At 44.9% G+C, this 19,661-nt stretch overlaps 1 protein-coding gene across 1 annotated transcript; it reads left to right on the forward strand.

The window, feature by feature from the left end:
• The first annotated feature begins 398 nt into the window (after positions 1–398).
• LOC128104492 (glutathione S-transferase A2) lies at positions 399–17,661 on the forward strand. Its single transcript, XM_052729440.1, has 7 exons — positions 399–488; positions 4,308–4,417; positions 8,429–8,480; positions 9,775–9,907; positions 12,015–12,156; positions 16,521–16,652; positions 17,429–17,661. Exons 2-7 carry the CDS (start codon positions 4,331–4,333, stop codon positions 17,549–17,551), a joined length of 669 nt encoding a protein of 222 aa, XP_052585400.1. The 5' UTR covers positions 399–488; positions 4,308–4,330; the 3' UTR covers positions 17,552–17,661.
• Positions 17,662–19,661: the final 2,000 nt, after the last annotated feature.

Genomic DNA, 19,661 nt, shown 5'->3' on the forward strand with positions numbered 1-19,661 from the left:
TATTATTATAGTTGAGGGTTCTGTGGGTTTGCTCAGTTAAGGAAGGTCATAGTATTTAAGATTCTCATTCAGTTTTTCCTTCTCCTTCCTACCCCTCGCCCCTTGTGTGTGTGTGTGAGAGAGAGAGAGAGAGAAAGAGAGACAGACAGACAGACAGACAGACAGAGACAGAGAGAGATGCTGAGTTTCTACAGAGTTGTTTATAAAAGCATGTGTTATGGCTCTTTACAGGACTGTAGGAACTGCAGTGAAGGACTCCAGATCTCCAGGGAGGCATGGGGACTCATAAATCCCTGCCTCTGATTTGTTCATTTCCAGTCTATCATGAAACTCTGGAATCTTGAACTCTGTGGGAGTCCATGGGAGTGGCTGTTCCCTACTGGTCCCCACCCCCTTGCTAGAATAGTCACCTTATTAAAGCAGCGTCCACACTCATCTGGAGCTGCAGTTGGGGCGCTGAGTGGAGAGGAAGCCCGGACTCTCACTAGGTCAGTTCTTTCTTTTATAACCTGTGTGACATGTTCTCATTTCTGCATCACTGGAAAACAGCTTTTCAGTGCTATATTTATTATGCATTAATTGCACAGAACAGCTGGTTTTATTATGTAATTTCCACTCATGTATGTTATATACTTTGATCATATTCACTTCTCACTACCTTTAATTTTTACCTGTGTTTGATTGCTGGTTCCTATGAATTATTTCTCCTTCTCTTTTCCTCCTCTCTTTCTGTCATTCCCCCTCCATACCTCCCCTCCTCCATCTCTCCTCCCCCTTCTCCCTCCTTCCTCATCCTGGTTTTCAGTCTTCTCTTCTTCTGTTCCTTCCCTCGTCTCCTACTCCTCCTTTTTCTCCTTCTGCTTCTCTGTCTGTTCCCTCTTCCCTCCTCCTCCTTCAGAGTCACTGAGCCGAAGGGTGGGGTTTAATGTATTTGCAAGGGACTCTAAATGATGGCATTCAGAAGAGTGAGGAGTGAGCACTTCCCCAATTGGGTTTTCTATCACATTTGTCTGTCGTTGTGGATTCTGATTGCTTTGATAATTCTGTTTAAACAGCAGAGTAGCAGGTTTCATACTTAGGATTTGTTACTTTATTTCTAATTAATATTTAATTGCCAAACACAACCTCTGTTATTAAATGGTAAGCCCAAGAAATCAAATGGAAAAGAAATGATTGAGAAACTATTGTTCCCTGGGAGATCTGAGGACTGTGGACTGAGTCTTCCATCATGTACCAGGGATAAGGCTGTCTACTTATTTCCTCTGTCATCACAGATGTGTGTAGGAGGGAATGAATGGGAGACAAGAAAACAGTTTAAAATCCTGTAAGAAGACATGGCAGGAAGAAATGAGTCTGTAGAAGAACGAGGTTAAATACAGACTCTGACTCTAAGCAGTTATGTGGCCAATCCTATGCTAAGGTTCAAAGCATTCATCACGAATATGGAGAAGGCTAGTGGACCCTTAACTTGTGCAGCTCTAAAACAGGGAGATTAAAGAGAGAGCCACACAGCCCAGCAGAGATGTCACTTATAAGGTACAAGTCCCCACAAGGCTGCAAGGCCATAGCCTCAGTGAAGCTGTGGAGTAACTGCAACCCAGGGAAGACAGGATGAAAGTCTTCTTTGAAAGTCTCAGAATCTCAGAGTCCCTGTGAGGTCTCCAGTACTGAAGCTGTCCAGGGCAAACTAGAGTTCATGGAGAAACAAAAAGAAAAGACAAAACTGACCAGAGCTTTATAATGTGCTGCAGACAGCTCTCAGGTGCCCATGAGGAGCAGCTGTAGCCTGATGGAGGCAGACATCTGAGGGCTGAGGCTGGGGGATGCTGACCCTGCAGACAGAGGCCACCTGGGCAGAACAGCCAGGAGCTTTCTTCTCAGGCTGGAAGGCTTCTCACCCTAGCCTTGGCCTAAACTGGCTGAGGGAATGATGGTGCTTGGGTTGAATTCTCAGGAGCAGTAGTATGCAGAGCCTACTGTTCTGTTAGGGCTGGCTCCCTAAGTCTGGGGTCCAGACACGATTTCAGCCCATGTAGACCAAAGCCCAAATGAGTACCTTCCAACCATATTGTCCTTTGGTCTTGGGAACTGCTCACTGCAGGTGATCATGAAGCTTCCATCACACTCCTTAAAAATAGAAATACACTTGTATATAAACCAGGAAGAAGGCATTGGAGAAAGGAAAAGGACATGGGTTATTGTGCACATGTGAACTGTTTTCTGTCTGAAGATTCCAGTCACACAGCTTTCACACAGGAATACAGTGAGAGGGGAGAGCACTGGGGCTGAGACCACCACAAGCCGCAGCCCACACAGAGAACATTAGTTATTTCCTACCTAGAGGTCGGGAGCTGAAGGGGACTCACACATGGCACTTGGAGGTTCCAGAGGACTTTTCCTCCTGCCCCCTTCTTGTCTGTGCATCTTGAACAGTTTAGATTCTCTTTGCCTACAAATGCTAAATGTTGTGACCAAGAGATATTGTATGTTACAACTCTTGAAACCAAGTGATAATAAAGGCCAGAGAGAGAGCTCAAGGCAAGGTGCTGCCACCAAGGCTGATGGACTGAGGCAAACCTGGAACGTGGTGACAAGAGAGAACTGCCTCCAGGTTGCTCTCTGACCTCTCTGTGTACTCAGAGGGCCGCATGTGCACACATACAAACACAGACACACCAACCAACAAGTAAAGGATAAAAAACAACCCTCTGTTAACAGAACTGAAACTGTCCCCCTCTACGTCTGAGTGACTGAACTCCTCCTGGCTGTTTAGTGAATCCTGTAAGTTTTACACCCACACCCCTGATATGTCCTCCCCGACTCCGCTGCTGAACTTGCCTGGTGATTGTGTGAGGTTACTGTTTTCTATGCTATTGTCCCCAGGAGTAAGAACTAGAACAGTTGTTCACATCAGAGCGGAATGTGCCCCCTAAAGGACATTCAGCAAGCTTTAGAGGTGTTTTGAGTTGTGTTGACTGGGGTAGAAGAGACATAAAGTCTCTTGGAGGTTACTTAGTTAGTAAACTACATTGCCTGGGATAGTTTCACAGAACCAAAGAATCACTGGTCCAAATCGACAGTATAGAAGAGCCTTGAAGCAGCAACTGAGAACTGCCAGGCTTCTGCAGCTAGTCCCAGGAACACCCAATTCTTACATTTTATGTCAGTCCAGAGTGCACAGTCATGTGCAGATGCACATAATGTAACTAACTTTAAAGTCTTCCTCCCAAGTACTTACATTTCCACACAAGAAACACCATAGGGAGCTGGAGCAATGGTTCAGTGGTTAAGAGCACACATTGCTCTTCCAAAGGACAAGAGTTCAATTCCCAGCACCCACACTGGGCTGCTCAGAGCAGGGCTAGTCCAGCTCTAGAGAATTTGAGGACCTCTCTGGCCTTTGTAGGCACTGCACTCATGTGCACTTACACACACACACACACACACACACACACACACACCTGCTCACTGTGCAGGAACTGAGCTGCACTCTCCAGGGTCTCCTCATCATGGAACTGTATGGACATCCTCTCTCCTGCAAACATGTGACAGGGACAGCTCCTCACCAATAACTTTGTGGAGATGAAGTAAAGTTCCAACGACCAACTGCCCATTACATGGTGTTAATGCATGAACATAGAACAGGATCCAATGTTCAGTGGAAACAGAACTGTAACCCAGAGACAAGCCCTTCTCCTGGGGGAAATAGGGTTTGGAACAGCCAGCATGACACAAAGCCATCCACATCTTCTGAACTGAGCAGCCCAGGAGCCAAAGGACTGGGGAGGGATTTTGTCTCATCTCCTCTGTGATGGCTCTGCTGTTCAAGGTCAACAGGCTTCCAGTCCTTCATCACTCTAGGATCTGGGCTACTCCGTTTATGTCCTCAAAGAGAAGGCACATGGCCAGCTGTGACTGGTTTGGTGCATTTGCTCATTCATGGTCACCAATGGGTGAGAAATTAAGACAAGAAGACCTTCCTGGGGCTCATGCCTTGAATCCCAGCACATGAGAGGCAAAGGAAGGTGGAAATTTGTGGAGTCAAGGCCAGTCTGGTCTACAAAGTGAATTCCAGGGCAGCTATGGTTGTTACACACAGAAACTCTGTCTCAAAAAAACAAGAGAGAGAGAGAGAGAGAGAGAGAGAGAGAGAGAGAGAGAGAGAGAGAGAGAGAGCGAGCTAGCTTCCTGGGCCCCCTGGAAGCTGCGCATGAAGAAGGCACACTTCCCTCCTCTCGTGTTGTGTTATTAAACACATCCCAAAGCACAGTCTCCCTAGGATTGACCTTTTTGCTTTTCCTTCACAGTTAGTGAAACCACAGTTGCTGCCATGGCCGGGAAGCCCGTGCTTCATTACTTCAATGCCCGGGGCCGAATGGAATGCATCAGGTGGCTGCTGGCTGCAGCAGGGGTGGAGGTAGGTTGTGCATTGTGCTTCTGGAACCGGACCTAAGATAAGTTTAAAATACTTCCGTAAGCTGAGAGGCTTCACACCAGGAACATGGCACACAGTTTCGAGTTAAATGGTAATCTTTATGTGTTAAGGATTCGAACAAATGAAAATTTTACTATACTCTATCAAAAACCACATTCACATTAAAGGATGCTTTCAGAAGAAAAAAATTCAAATACTTATTTGGTTAATTAGCTATTAGAGTTGAATCAAGTTACATAATGAGACATACAGAAATAGAAACTCAAATGTTGATTATTAAATGTACCATGAATCTTAAAAGGTCTTGTCATTAAAAACAAACCCAGAGCCAGGTATTGGGGTGAACGCTGAAAGATCAAATAAACAGAACCACCCAGAGATAACCTCACCTCGCCAATTCCTCAGCTGATCTCATTTTCTCAAACTGGAAGCCTCAGAGTCCTCATCCAAAGGGATCTCAGCTGAACTGCTGCTCAAAAGTCTAAAAGCTTAACCAGGCTCTAGTTCCTGGTCCTCACACCTTATATACCTTTCTGCTTCCTGCCATCACTTTCTGGGATTAAAGGCTTGTGTCGCCATGCCTGGCTGTTTCCAGTGTGGCTTTGAACTCTCAGAGAATCAGACAGATCTCTGCCTCTGGAATGCTAGGATTAAAGGTGTGTGCAACCATTTTCTGGCCTCTATATCTAGTGGCTGTTCTGTTCTCTGACCCCAGATAAGTTTATTAGGGTGCACAATATATTGGGGAACACAATATCACCACAATTAAATAATTATAATTGATTATTGTAGATTATGGTATGATGCTGTGATTTTAGGTGTGGCGCTGTTCTTTTAAAGAGAGTACTTATATTTGGAGATTCACGGTGAAGTGTTTGTGATAGGGACGTGTGACACCTCAGCGCTGACATTAAGGTCAGAGTCGCAGAGAAGATGGGCACAGAGGGGAACAGGGTGGACTTTAGCTGGTGGTTGTTGGAGCTGGCGATTGATGGATGGAGGCTCTTTGCAACTTGTGTGCAGTTTTACAGCACAGACCCAGGAATTTCCATGATAAAAATGGTTTAGAGGGGACAGGAGACTGAAGTGACAGCTCAGTGGTCAAAATCCAATACTGTTCTTGCAGAGGACCCACACGGGCTGCTCACAATCACCTGTTACCCTGGCCTCAGAGGGTTCCTGGGCCTCTGGTCTCCATGGGCACTTGCACACACATATAGGCACACACACACACATACACATACACGCACACACACACACACACACACACACACACACACACACACACACCTTCTGAATATAATATTAAAAAACATTAAAAGAGTAAATCATACTAAATAGTTAGTAGAGTTAACTTTAAATTATTCACCACAAATGGAAGGCCTGACACATGGGTTGTGCAAAGCAGTACTCAGTAATCAGTTTGCAGGGACTCTTATCAAATGCCAGGCACAGGGCTGGTCGGGAGTACATACACGGGGAGTAAGATGGAGGTCCCACCCTCAGGTGGCCCCAGGTCTGTGAGCTTTCAAGTAAGTGGTGAGTGGCCCACATGAGGTGTGGAAGCAACATTCTGCATTTCTGCAACTTTTTTTTTTTTTTTCCAATTTTTTGAACAGAAAATCCTGGAGGCTTTTATGCTGCCCTCTAGAGGTGTCGCTGGGAAAAATACTTCTAGTTCACACCAGGCTGTCTACCTGTCCCTCACTAAAGCCTTTTAAGGCCCTGAACCTGCAGGTCTATTTTGAAAGTGGACATCAAAGGGGATGGACTCATCGAACGATTTTAGAATTTGTTGTAGATATCGTTCCCCACACTGCAGAGAATGTTCCTGCTTTGCATATGGGATGAAAAGTCACCTGATCCACAATGGGGAAATCTCTCAATTTTAAAGGGTGTCCTTTCAATTGCATTATTAAGAAATTTATGCTGGGTAGTGGTAGTGCAAGCCTTTAATCCAAGGCCTCGGGAGGCAGAGGCAGACAGATCTCTGTGAGTTCGAGGCCAGCCTGGTCTATAGAGTGAGTTTCAGGACAGGCTCCAGAGCTACACAGAGAAACCCTGTCTTAGAAAAAGAAAGAAAAAAAGAAGGGAGGGAGGGAGGGGGAGGGAGGGAGAGAGGGAGAGAGAGAATTCAGGACCGAGACTTCTCAGATCAGAATGGGAAAGGTTTAGCAAGTATTTATATTAAAATTTTAAAGACGAAAATTTTCATTATTAGCATGATCGAGTGGGATTTTCAAGCACGGCAAATTCAAGTGTCAATACAACCAAGTTTTCAGTTCTTGATCACAACAGTGTTTAACCTTCCTTTGGGTGGGAAACATGGTATTTGATCAGACAATTAAAGGACTGTGTATGGCAAGGATGCGTGGAAATGTGGAAGTGGAAGGTATAAGACGTGCCGATTGCGTGTTTTTGCAGGACATGGAGAACTGAATGAAGGGTGACTGACAGGTTGTTCCCCAGAGATGGTGACATCATTCAGATGTGACTAACAATGTATATATGAATTGAATTTAAATTTTTGTATTTTCTGTGTATGTGACTTTTTTCTGAATGGATGTGTCGGGCCCCATGTGTGCAGAGCCCAAGGAGGACAAAAGAGAGCACTGGATCTCCTGGACCTGGAGTTTCAGGCAGTTGCAACGCACCAAATGTGGGTGCTGGAATCGAACACAGGTCATCTGGAAGAGCAGTCAGTACTCTTAGTCCTTGAACCATTTTCTCCAGCCCCAGACAGGAAATTGAAAGATATAGATTAATAGGAGGAAGAATGGCCTAAGAGGTTTGGAGCACTGGCTGATCTTCCAGAGGATCCAAGTTCAATTCCCAGCATATACATAGTGTCTAACAACTATCTATAACTCTAGGTCCAGAGGATCCACTATCTTCTGGCATCTGAGGGCATGAGGCATGTGTGTGATGTACAGACACACATGTAGGCAAACACTCATGCACATAATATAAATAAAAAAATTTAAAATATCTAGATAAAATTTTTGTAATAACTGAAGACTTAACATTGGAAATATAGTTTTCAAGTCTCAGAACAGAAAGAAGACTATTAAAATATGCAAAGATTTTTAAGCTATGTGAACACTTCAGAGGCTGTTATTGAGAAAGGAGATATATTCAGAACACAAACTATAACCTTAAGCTGTACTCAGTACTGGTGCTTATAAATAGAAGATGCCAAATTGGCAGAGAACAATGGACAGCTGTTTGGAGGATCTTGAAATGGAGCCAGCAAATGCAGAAGCACAATATACAGAGATCAAAAGATGGCAAAGATGAAAAGAATGTGATGGAACACTGGCTGCTGTGGCCATCCAGGCAGAACTGCTTAAAGAGAATCCAAAGACAAAGGCACAGACAAATAAAGAGAAGGGGGGAATATAAAAATCGTTCTTTAGTAAGGATTATATTTTGCTTAATTAATAATCACCAATTATATAAAGGACAATGTAAGAAATAGTCTACTATGATCCCTGACATGTTTCCATAATGAGTTACATCCTCATTGTTTACAGTTGAGAAGTGCCGAAATAGGCCTCTTCTTAATAAAGTATCATGAAATAATAAAATAAATCTTGAAAATCAGAAATGTAGATGATGACAGGCCCACACCATGTGCCATGATGGAGACACAGAAAGTTCTGTTCTGTTCTTGCTGAAGTTAACAGGCTTTGCTGAGAGTTCAAAACCTCAACAGTCCATTTCCCAGTGCTGGTCTTCCCATGAGATCACTCTCTTCTTAGGACTTAAGCATGGACATAGTGGGGTCAGGGAGGAGGAACACTACAAGAATGAGCAGCTTTGTTATGGTCAACACCCTTTTGTTGATGGATCTAATCTGAATTATCAAGTGGCCATGATCAGACCCCTTCAGGTCTATTGCAGATATACTACTAGACACAGACCACTCAAGTTCAAAAGTCTACAACAATACAGAATGAGCTAATGAAAATTATTTACTTTTTCTGTCTTCAGTTTGAAGAGAAGTTTATAGAACGTCCAGAAGACTTGGAAAAGTTAAGAAAAGGTAACACCAAGTATTCATATGTCCTCAATGAGGTGCCTAGTAGAAGGTTTACCAGAAGGTGATGCTGGTGGGTGGTGGGTGGGAATAGTCAAGAATGGCAGAGTGATATGATGTAGGTGGTGGGTTTCCTTGAGTGCTCTGAAAATGGAAACAATGATAAGAGCGGAGAAGTTGGTTTCTCCAAAAATTTGTCAAGTGGCTTGTTATTGTTCTCTATTATTTCTATACCAGAGTGAACAATCTCAGGCTTGACTCACTTTTTCAGTCAATGTTTCACATACACTGCCCTACAACCACACAAACACATGACTGTAGTAGAATATTATTTTGACGTTTGTTACTTTTGTTTATGTTGCATTTGTTTAACTCTGTGAAGCTGTGTTCCTGCACCTGTCTAAAACACCTGATGGTCTAATAAAGAGCTGAACAGCCAATAGTGAGGCCGGAGAGAGAAGTAAGGCAGTGCTGGCAGGTAGAGAGAATATATAGGAGAAATCTGGGAGGAAGAAGGAGGAGCCAGGGAGGTAGGAGGACTCCAGTCACCCAACTACACAGCCAGCCGTGGACTAAGAGTAAGATTTACAGAAGTAAAAGAACGGGAAAAACTCAGAGGCAAAGGTAGATGGAATAATATAAGTTAAGGAAAGCTGGCAAGAAACAAGCCAAGCTAAGGCTGGTATTTATGATTAAGAATAAGCCTCCATGTTTGATTTATTTGGGAGCTAGGTGGTGGGCCCCCAAAACAGCAAAAAATAACCAACAACACATGATCGTTAATTAAAGCATGGATGGAGAACAGATGGGTTGATTTTTCTTGAGAATTTTTATTATAACTAGTAATGAGTTACTATCACCTCACAAATAAAGACTGGAAAGCTCATGGTGACTCACTACATAGGAAGCTGTCACACAACACCATAATGTCATGAACATGATTAGATTTTAAACTCCTGCTAGGCAAAGGACTTATTTCTGTTTGCATGGTGGCTGCTCTGCTGTCCATTTTCGCCTTCCAAATGTATCCAGGGACAAGAATTGAACATAAAAACATGCATGAGAGATATGATATGTATCTGGATAGGAAATAACAGTGAATGAGAGAAGCTCAAAAGCCAACAGAAGATCATGAGACAAAGAGGAAGCAGGAGCTAAAAGTACATGGGGATCCACTTGAAAGATTGGCTGCCATTCTGCTATCTTTCCTTTGCATGATCAGACATTTCAATACAACTTTTCTGTTCCTGAGGGTGAGACTTGCACACTTCACAGACCTTTTTCCTTTCTTCTTTCAAAGATGGGAAACTGATGTTTGAGCAAGTGCCCCTGGTGGAGATTGACGGGATGATGCTGGTGCAGACCAGAGCCATTCTCAATTACATCGCCACCAAATACGACCTCTACGGCAAGGACGCAAAGGAGAGAGCCCTGTACGGTACATTTCCTGTTATCACTCCAAGGAAAACGAAGGAAGGAATTGGTGTCTCCATCAGAGAGCAAGAGAGTGGCAGGCTTTGAGTCTAGGAGCAGGCTGGTGATGGATATGAACACTTAGACTAAGTAGGAAGAGTCCATGGAGGAGAGGGAGGAGCTGCTGGGATGGGTTCAGCTGAGTGTGACTGCAGCAGAGGATGATGTTGCCAGCACAGCATGGGGACAGAGTTACAAACATGATGTTCCAAGGGCCCTGAGCATGGTGGAATCAGGACTCCAGGTGCTCAAGGCTTCAGTGACTGGACCTCAGCCAACAGCTTAGGACAAAGGACACAGGGCTTGAGGCTAGAGGTGGAGTCCTAGGGAGGGAAGGGGGAAGGAGCTGCTTCCCACATCCCAGGAGTAGGAATAGTGCAGAGCAAGACCTGAATTGTCAGCAAGTTCTATGGCCTGGTCAACTCAATGAGGCTAGATAGACCGGTTCCCAAGGACCAAGATTACCTAGAGCATTTAATTCAGAACTAAAGCAGCCAGGCTGACTGTACCACCCATGCTGGAACCCATTCTGCTTGACAAAATCCTTCATTCATAAACCACTGTGCATGAGTATTGTAGCTGCTCAAAAGCTAAATTTGGTGCTAGCCAGCAACACTAGTGTGGGAAACATATGTCCTTGGAAAGAGAGACTCGGCTTTAATAGTGCTTGTATAGAAATACTCCTAGCAGCATTGTTCATAATTTTCTCATGGTGGAACTACCAGAGATATTCAGTAATAGAGGAAAGAGGAGCACAACTTATAATTTTAGCCATGAAAATATCTGAAGTGCTGAGGGGAGCAGACAAAGGTCAAGTGGGGACACTGCATTATGTGAAGTAAGCAGACAACAGGGCACATGCTCCACAGTTCATTCTAAAGGAAACGTTCCTGTCCTCCCCGTGGATAAGAAAGGAAATGGGTCAGCTGCCACAGGGGCGGGATTCGGAATGAGGGGTGACCAAAATCTTCTAAATTTGGAGAATGTTGTTTTCAGAATTCTACAAAAGTACTTAAACAGAATGCTACATTTTAAGTGTATGGTAATGACGGTGTGTGACAATGTGACAATGAAGCTCTGTTCCAAAAAGAGTCATACAAAGTACAGTTTGAAATAAGGGAACACATGTGTCCTGTACTGTGCTGTGGGTTAAATGAACAAAGAAATGACGAGTCTTGATGAATAATAACAAGGCCAGAATCCAGCAGCAGTGTGTGGAAGGCATACAGATGTGCTTCATGAGAAATAAGTGGAGAACTTCTAACACTGACCAAGAATGACTCTGGACCATGCAGCAGAATGACAGATGTGCAGAGACACATCTGGCAGCTCAACCAGGGCTCTATGTTCGGATTACATGGGAGGCAGCTTGTTAGCTCTAAGAATCTCAGCATGGTTGTTAAGAAAAATGTATGTCAGAGAGAGGGACAGAAAGAGACAGAGAGAGAAAGAGGGAGAGAGAGGAAGAGTGACAGAGAGAGACAGAGAGAGAGACAGAGAGAGAGACAGAGAGAGAGAGAGAGAGAGAGAGAGAGAGAGAGAGAGAGAGAGAGAGAGAGAGAGAGAGAGAGAGACTGCTGTAGAGTTGATGGTTATCTTCCGGAATGCTAGCAACTTATAACAACTGAATCTCTAGATGGGCCAGTGATGCACTTTGAGATTGGGATAAGTTATGAGTGGGTAACAAAATTTCTAAAATACTGGGAGGAGCGGAGGGAAGGGAAACTGTGATAGCAATGTAACGTGTTAGAGCATAAATAAAAACATTTCAGCCCTTTAGTGGTTGCACACACCTTTAATCCCAGAATTTGGGAGACAGAGACAGGCAGATCTCTGTGAGTTCAAGGCCAGCCTGATCTACAGAGTGAGTTCCAGATCGTCCAGAGATACACAGAAAAGCCTTGTCTCAAAAAAAAAAATCTGTAAGTGTATCTGGACTGACAGAATGTTCTAGGGAGAAAGTTCTTTGCAATCACCTGTCAGTATAAATTTCTCAGATTTTTAGATTAAAATGTAAAATAGGGAACCTTTGAGAACCCTGACCATTTGGATAATTTTGTCTTTCAGGATTGACATGTATACAGAGGGTATTGTAGATCTGACTGAAATGATCAGGCAACTGGTTATATGTCCTCCAGATCAAAAAGAAGCCAAGATTTCTTTGATAAAAGACAGGACCAAAAACCGGTACTTGCCTGCCTTTGAAAAAGTAAGTAGGCTCTTTGAAGTCAGGGGACACTGAATTCCAAGGACAAGAGAAAGGTGGAGTCTGGGAGAGAAAGGTTGCTGCAGTACTGACCTTCCATGAGCCTCTCTGTGCAGCCCCCTGCCCCACAGGGCACTGTGGAAAATGGCTGTGAAGGAGCCCTGCATGGTCATCCCAATCTAGGGGTCAGTATGCAACAGGGTTCATGGCCACAACCAGAACTTGATCTGTGGAAGGCTGAGCCACACCAGAGATGGACCCAGATCCTGCAGAACACAATGGGCTTCAATGCCAGAGGAAACTAAGAAAAACACAGATGGGGAAATATTCACACACGGAGGCCAGAGAGTGACTGGCTGTCGGGAGAATATGATAGTGCTTTAAAGACAGAGGAGAAGTACCTGAACAAGGACAGGGATGGAGGGTGGAGAGGAGGAAGATGATGAAGAGATGTTAAGGAGAACTGACCTGCCGTAATTGGGGTCACAGATGCAGGGCTTGGGAGGAGAGCCATGCACACTCAGCAAATGAAGGCGTGTCAGTGACATGGAGTGCCTCTTAGTCAGGGCTTCTCTTTGGAGGAAGATCAAGAACACTTTGATCTTCTGTCAAGTAAAAGATAAGAACAGAGCTATGATCCTAGAGGATAAGGGCATCCTACACATTCCTGAAAGAACTTGTTTACTATTTAGAGGCTGTGGAGCTCCAGGAGATTGGGGGCAAACTAAAGTCTCATGCAATAGCCAACTTTATTCACACATCAGACCATTTTTGCTCAAAGAGTTAGGAGAAGTCACATGAATAAATAGTATACAGGCACAAGAGCAAGTTACATGTGGTGGTCAAGCCAAAAGTGTCAAAAAACATGTTTTTCCATAGAGATATATAAACAATTAACAATATCCTGTTGTAATGAATAATCTGAAGTAATCTGACCCCTATGCACTATACCTGGAAGGGACATGAAAGAACAATCCAAAACAATCCTGGATTATCTTCCAACATCACCTGACTGTAAAACCTATGTTATAAAGCATAACTTTATTTCTCATTCATCCACTGAAAGTTCACTCACTGCTGTCTCTGCTCTATGGAAGCCTAGGGTTTTAGGAGTCATCATGTCCTCACACAGTCCCCTGTAGCCTGTGGTGCTGGCAGTTAAGAGCCTGTCTCATAGGACATATATCTAGCCATTGCAGCCTAAATTTTGTCTGCTTGAGAACCTTGAGCTCCTTATATACAATGAGGTATGTACTGGAGAACACTTGAGGTTTATTTTTGGTTTGAATGTGTGTCTTAGTGTTTTCATTGCCATGAGGAGACGCCTTGACCACGGCAACTCTTATAAAGAAAACATTTAATAATGGTGGCTCACTACAGTTTCAGAGGTTCAGTCCGTTATCATTACGGTCGGGAGCATGGCAGTGTGCAGGCAGATGTAGTACTGGCTACATCTTGGCTGGTAGGCAACACGAAGTCAACTGACTCACTGAGTGGTGTCCTGAGCATAGGAAACCTCAAAGTCCACCCCCACAGTAACACACTTCCTCCAAAAAGGCCATACCCACTCCAACAAAGCCATAACTCCTAATAGTGTCACTCCCTATTAGATTATGGAGGCCAAGTACATTCAAACTACCACATTCCACTCCCTGGCCCCCATTAGCTTGTAACAATATCATAATGCAAAATACATTTAGGCCAACTTCAAAAGTCCCCATAGTCTATCACAGTCTCAACAATGTTTAAAATTCAAAAGTTCAAACTCTCTTCTGAGATTCATTCAATCCTTTAATTGTAATCCCTTATAAAATAAAAAAAAAAACAGATCACATACTTCCAACATATAATGGCACAGGATATACATTGCCATTCCAAAATGTAAAGAAGGGAACATAGTGAGGAAATACTGGACCAAAGCAAGACAGAAAGCCAGCTGGTCAAACACCGAATTCTGCATCTTCATGTCTGATGTTGAAACACTCCAGTTTTGTTCAGCTTTGTTCACTGCAGCACATTCTTTCTCTTGGGCTGGTTCCACTCCCTATTAGCAGCTCTCCTTGGCAGGTGTCTCATGACTCTGGCATTTCCAACATCTTGGGTTCCCAAAGCATTCCAGGCTTCAACTTCACAGCTTCACATAATGGTCTCTCTGCTAGTCCTCCATTCAGGGACACCCTTGACACATGCCTGGCCTCAGTGTCTTTCTTTCGGTGTGCAGGAAAATTCCACAACTTGTTTCTTCTATCCTTAACTCTAAAGCCAGAATCAAGTGGCTGAAGCTGCCAAGTTCTGCTGCTTGCTGGGCCTGGAACATGGCCCCCTCATTCAATTATATCTTTACCAGTTTTCTCTCCTTGGCTATCCTGAAACTTGCTCTGTAGACCAGGTTGGCCTCAAACTCAGAGATCCACCAGCCTCTACCTCCCAGTGCTGGGATTAAAGTCAGGCACCACTACACCCAGCTCTAAGCTTTTCTTTACTTTCTTGTCTCAAATTGGAAACTTAGCTGGGTGGGATCTTGCCCTGAGGTCACCAGTCCCTTATTCCATTTCTTAATCTGTTCATCTCCTTGAACACAGGACTCAGCTCCATTCCACTTCCTGGTGCTCTTTATCTTCTCAAATTTACATTTTGTAATTTACCCTTCTCAGCTTGCTCCTTTTCATTATAAATCTACATTAGAGTTAGCACCAATATCCACACAACAAAGTATAGACTAGGCTGTTTTGAGATTTCTTCTGCCAACAGAATTAATCCAAAACTTCACTTTAGCCTCAGGCAGGCTCTTCAGACCTGGGCAAAAGGCAGCCACTTTCTTTACCAAACTGTCACAAGAACGATCTCTAGGTGACATACTAAAATTCTTGTCCTCTGAAACCTCTTGAGCAAGCCCCCAACAGTTCAAATAACTGTCAGCACCTCTGTCTTCCAGGCTCCTACTAGTATGGCCCGTTAAGCAGTGCTTAAAGCATCCCACTGCTTTTCTAACCCAAAGTACCAAAGTCCAAATTCCTCCAAGCAAACACATGGTCAGGCCTATCACAGCAATTCCCAACTCCTGGTAACAATTCAGTCTTAGTCTGGGTTTCTAATGTTGTGAAGAGACACCATGACCATGGCAACTCTTATAAAGAAAACATTCAATTGGGATTGGCTCACTTACAGTTTCAGAGATTCAGAATATCATCATCATGGTGGGGAGCATGGAGGCATGCAGACAGATGTGGTGCTGGCTACATCTTGGCTTGCTGGCAACAGGAAGTCAACAGACTCACTGAATGGTATCCTAAGCATAGGAAACTGTGGGGATCCTTGGATCTAAGTTCCTGTTCAGGGCACCATCTGTGGGAGGCCAGCTCTCACCTTTTAAAGGGTTCCTATGAGGAGGAGAGAAGAATAAGAAACTTTTAGATAGAAAGATAGTGGAGAAGAGACAGACAGAAACACAGGATAGCTTCAAGAGGACCTGGATCAAAATCTACTGGACACTTCTGTGTCTTCAAAAGGGCTTTTTTTTTTGGTTTTTCGAGACAGGGTTTCTCTGTGTAGCTTTGCGCCTTTCCTGGAACTCGCTTTGGAGACCAGGCTGGCCTCGAACTCACAGAGATCCGCCTGGCTCTGCCTCCCGAGTGCTGGGATTAAAGGCGTGCGCCACCACCGCCCGGCTTCAAAAGGGCTTTTTAAGCCGGGCGGTGGTGGCGCACGCCTTTAATCCCAGCACTCGGGAGGAGGAGGCCGGCGGATCTCTGTGAGTTCGAGGCCAGCCTGGGCTACCAAGTGAGTTCCAGGAAAGGCGCAAAGCTACACTGAGAAACTCTGTCTCGAAAAACCAAAAAAAAAAAAAAAGGGGGGGGGGCTTTTTATAACAATGCCAAGGGGAAGGGCAAAAGATCTACCCTTCACTACTGTGATACAGCACAGTCAAGTGCAGACTCCTCAAAACACCTGGTAGCCACAGCTGTGGTCAAATCATCCCCTTATGCAGCCCTTCTGGGTAAAGCAAGCTAAGATTAATGGACCCTGAGTAAGTTCTCACTAGGAAAACTCTGTGAGTCTCTACAGGAAACCTCAAAGCCCACCCCTACAGTGGCACACTTACTCCAACAAGGCCATACCCACTCCAACAAAGTCATACCTCCTAATAGTGTCACTTCCTATAAGATTATGGGGGGCCAATAACATTCAAACTACCACAAAGTGGTATTTATAATTCTTTTCTCAGAATACGTGGACAATGTGCAAGCCTTTTAATCGTTCTTTACTTGAAGCTGAGTAGAGGCAGAGTGTCTCCTTGGGAGACTTGGGAAAAGTTAGTGGTCCCAGTCCAACTCTATGTTCATAATCTGTCTCCTTTAATTCTTCAGGTGTTGAAGAGCCATGGACAAGACTACCTTGTTGGCAACAGGCTGACCAGGGTGGACATTCACCTGCTGGAACTTCTCCTCTATATTGAAGAGCTTGACTCCAGCCTTCTGGCCCCTTTCCCCCTGCTGAAGGTGAGATCACCTCAGAGAGGCAGCCGCACACACATGCCTCTGAGAATGGTGGCCTGGGGGCTGCTGAGGGCCCATCCTCGGGCCTCCAAACTGAGCTACTAGAACCTGGTTTCAGGCAGGAAAATTATCTTTTGTGTATGGAGATTGGAGGCTGGTACCTCAAGAAGAATATTTTGCCTTTTGTAATCAGAAAGATGCAGGACCCCTGTTTTTTGCAGGATGCTTCTGGCCTTCTTCCATCTCATGTGTCCTGTCTTTGCACACTCAGTGTCTGAGCAGGTCTCTGTCATGCTAATCCCCTTCCTCAGCTCTGACTTCTCAACACTGTGCTTCCCTCTCCACAGCCCCCACCATGCTGTCCTCCACCCCCAGGGACCCCATCCTTATCTCTAGGTGTGAAAACTGGCTGTGAGCTGCTCCTGGTTAGACTTTGAGCTTTTCTGGCTCCATTTCCAACTCAGTTTTTCATGTCTTCAGTTTTCTTTGGTAGTCTCTGCTTTCACACCTGAGAGACACAGTGCTCTGTGCTCTGCACCACAAAACCAGATCTATAGTGTGTGTCAGGGACCTGAGGAGAAGGTAATTGGATGTCAAAGGAGATATTAAGGAACATTATTCTGAACTATGGTTTCTAGCTCATGAATTAGTCATTCTTCTCATGTCTACACTGGAGCTGTTGTAAGGATGCAGTTGGTCATGTTCTGGGATGGGCACAGAGTTTTTTGACTGTCCACATAAGCCGTTCTGACTCTCAGGCTGTGTTTTCTGGATTACAGGCCCTGAAGAGCAGACTCAGCAACCTGCCCAATGTGAAGAAGTTCCTGCAGCCTGGCAGCCAGAGAAAGCCTCCCCTTGATGCCAAACAAATCGAAGAGGCGAGGAAGATTTTCAAGTTCTAGGAAAGCTGCATTGACCAAGTTCTTGTACACCAGTCTCCGGTGTTTTGCTAAAATAGTAGCAACTATGGATTTTGGCTATACTGAAATAATAAACATGAAAGAACACTGTATGTAGCTAGTGTGTTTGAAGTATGAGCTGGAATTCCTGGAGTTGCACATAAAGAGGAAGGCAAACTAAAAATGCTTCATTTAAAAGCAAACCAGGCCAGGTGGTGGAGGCACAAGCCTTTGATCCCAGCACTCATGATACAGAGGCAGGCAAATCTCTGTGAGTTCGAGGCCAGCCTGGTCTACAGAGCGAGTTCCAGGATAGGCCCTAAAACTACACAGAGAAACCCTGTCTTGAAAAAAAAAAAAAAAAAAAAAAAAACAACAGCAACAAAACAAACAATATTTTTTTTTAAAAAAGAAAGGGAAACTAATCTCACTAGGAACCCCTCCCCACATCCTTAACCTTCGCCCTACTCCCCACCCTCACACCCTCCTCCCCCCACCATCCAGTGACCTACCCCCCCCATCCCCACACTGGCTCTTCCAGCCATCCAGTGAGGCTGCCCCTCTATGCTCAGACTCAGGAGCAAGCTTCAGTCTTGTATTTTCCTGATAATCCAACTCTGGATCCTAAGCAGCACTGCCTGCCCATGCTGCCCCTCAAGGTCCTGTAGAAGTACCTACCACCAGGTACTTCACACTGGTACCACAGAAGGTGCTGCATCTGTGAGCTGTTCGGTAACTCACTGTAGGTTCCCTCCTCCTCATGTCCTTCCAGGAGGCCCAGGCTCAAGCGAGAGAGAATTCTTCACACTCCCCAGCTGATTCTGACCCAGAAGCTCACACTTCTCCACCCAGCCAGGCTACCCCTCTAGGCCCAGGCCCCGGTGGGAGCCACGTTCTCGAACTGTCTTGCCTGATCTAACCCAAGACCCTGAGCTGCCTCTCCAGCCCAGGCTGAGCCATATCCATGAGCTCTCTTGGTGTGTTTGCTTCAGTTCCTTTATCCCACAATGCCCCTGTGGCCCAGGCTCAGTCAGGAGTGGCATTAGCTTACTCTCCTGCTGAGTCTGACCTGGAACCCTCCCCTGAGTCTGCCCCTTCAGGCCCAGGCCAGAGCAGCAGCATCGTGATATCTTGGCCAGTGTCAAGGACCCTAAGCTGCTACCTCTAGAATTGTCTCCTCCATCCTGATACAAAGTAGATCCTGAGCTCTCTTGGTGAGTCTGACTCAGGTCTTCAACCCGTGGTGCTTTGCCACCCAAGCCCGGGCCTGGCTGGGAGCCCAGTTTGTTGCTTTTCAATGAGTATGCTTAGCCCCTTTGGTGGCACAGCCACATCCATTCCCAGCTGGGAGCCAAACTAGAAGACTTTCTTGGACTTCACCCAAGCAATGCACATTACCCCTAAGATTCCCATGCCCGGGGTTGGGGATTTAGTTCAGTGGTAGAGCCCTTGCCTAGCAAGCACAAGGCCCTGGGTTCGGTCCTCAGCTCAGCAAAGAAAAAAAAAAGAAAAAGAAAAAAGATTCCCATGCTGCATTAGTTACCACTGAATTGAAATTAGCCCATCTCTACACTCAATAACCCATACTAACAACCTAAAGAAGTGACTTGCTTACTCCTCCTACCTCACCTGAAATTAAGCAAGTTTGGGGAACAACAAAACCATGACCATACTCCTCTCTATATACCCTCAAGACAGGGTTTCTTGTGTAGTTTTGGTGCCTGTCCTGGATCTCTCTCTATAGACCAGGCTGGCCTTGAATTCACAGAGATCTGCCTAGCTCTGCCTCCTGAGTGCGGGGATTAAAGGCGTGCGCCACTGCCACCCTGCCCAGAACCATACTTCTAATCAATATAGTCAGGCAAGAATCTCTATACAAAACACAACCAACAAAGGAAATCCACATGCCCAGGTCACATCACAAAATTACAAAAATTATGCAACACTAAGACAGTATACCTCCCATCTAGAGTCCGCCAGTCCTGTGAAAACGTTCTCCAATGGGAATCATGTAGATGAACATCAGGATACAGAATTTCAAAGAGGAATTAGAATCATGATCAAAGAATTTAAGAAGTTCAGAGAGGACATGGGTAAATACCCAAATGAACTT

The sequence above is a fragment of the Peromyscus californicus genome, unplaced genomic scaffold, assembly GCF_007827085.1.
Source record: "Peromyscus californicus insignis strain IS unplaced genomic scaffold, ASM782708v3 Scaffold_11__1_contigs__length_118956290, whole genome shotgun sequence".
NCBI classification, from domain to species: domain Eukaryota; kingdom Metazoa; phylum Chordata; class Mammalia; order Rodentia; family Cricetidae; genus Peromyscus; species Peromyscus californicus.

Bases quoted from the DNA above. Each gene is read 5' to 3' on its own strand.
- LOC128104492 (XM_052729440.1), top strand. From the start codon at position 4,331: ATGGCCGGGAAGCCCGTGCTTCATTACTTCAATGCCCGGGGCCGAATG. The intron at 4,418-8,428 runs GTAGGTTGTGCA...TTCTGTCTTCAG, and splicing joins TGGCTGCAGCAGGGGTGGAG to TTTGAAGAGAAGTTTATAGA. The intron at 16,653-17,428 runs GTGAGATCACCT...TCTGGATTACAG, and splicing joins CCCCTTTCCCCCTGCTGAAG to GCCCTGAAGAGCAGACTCAG.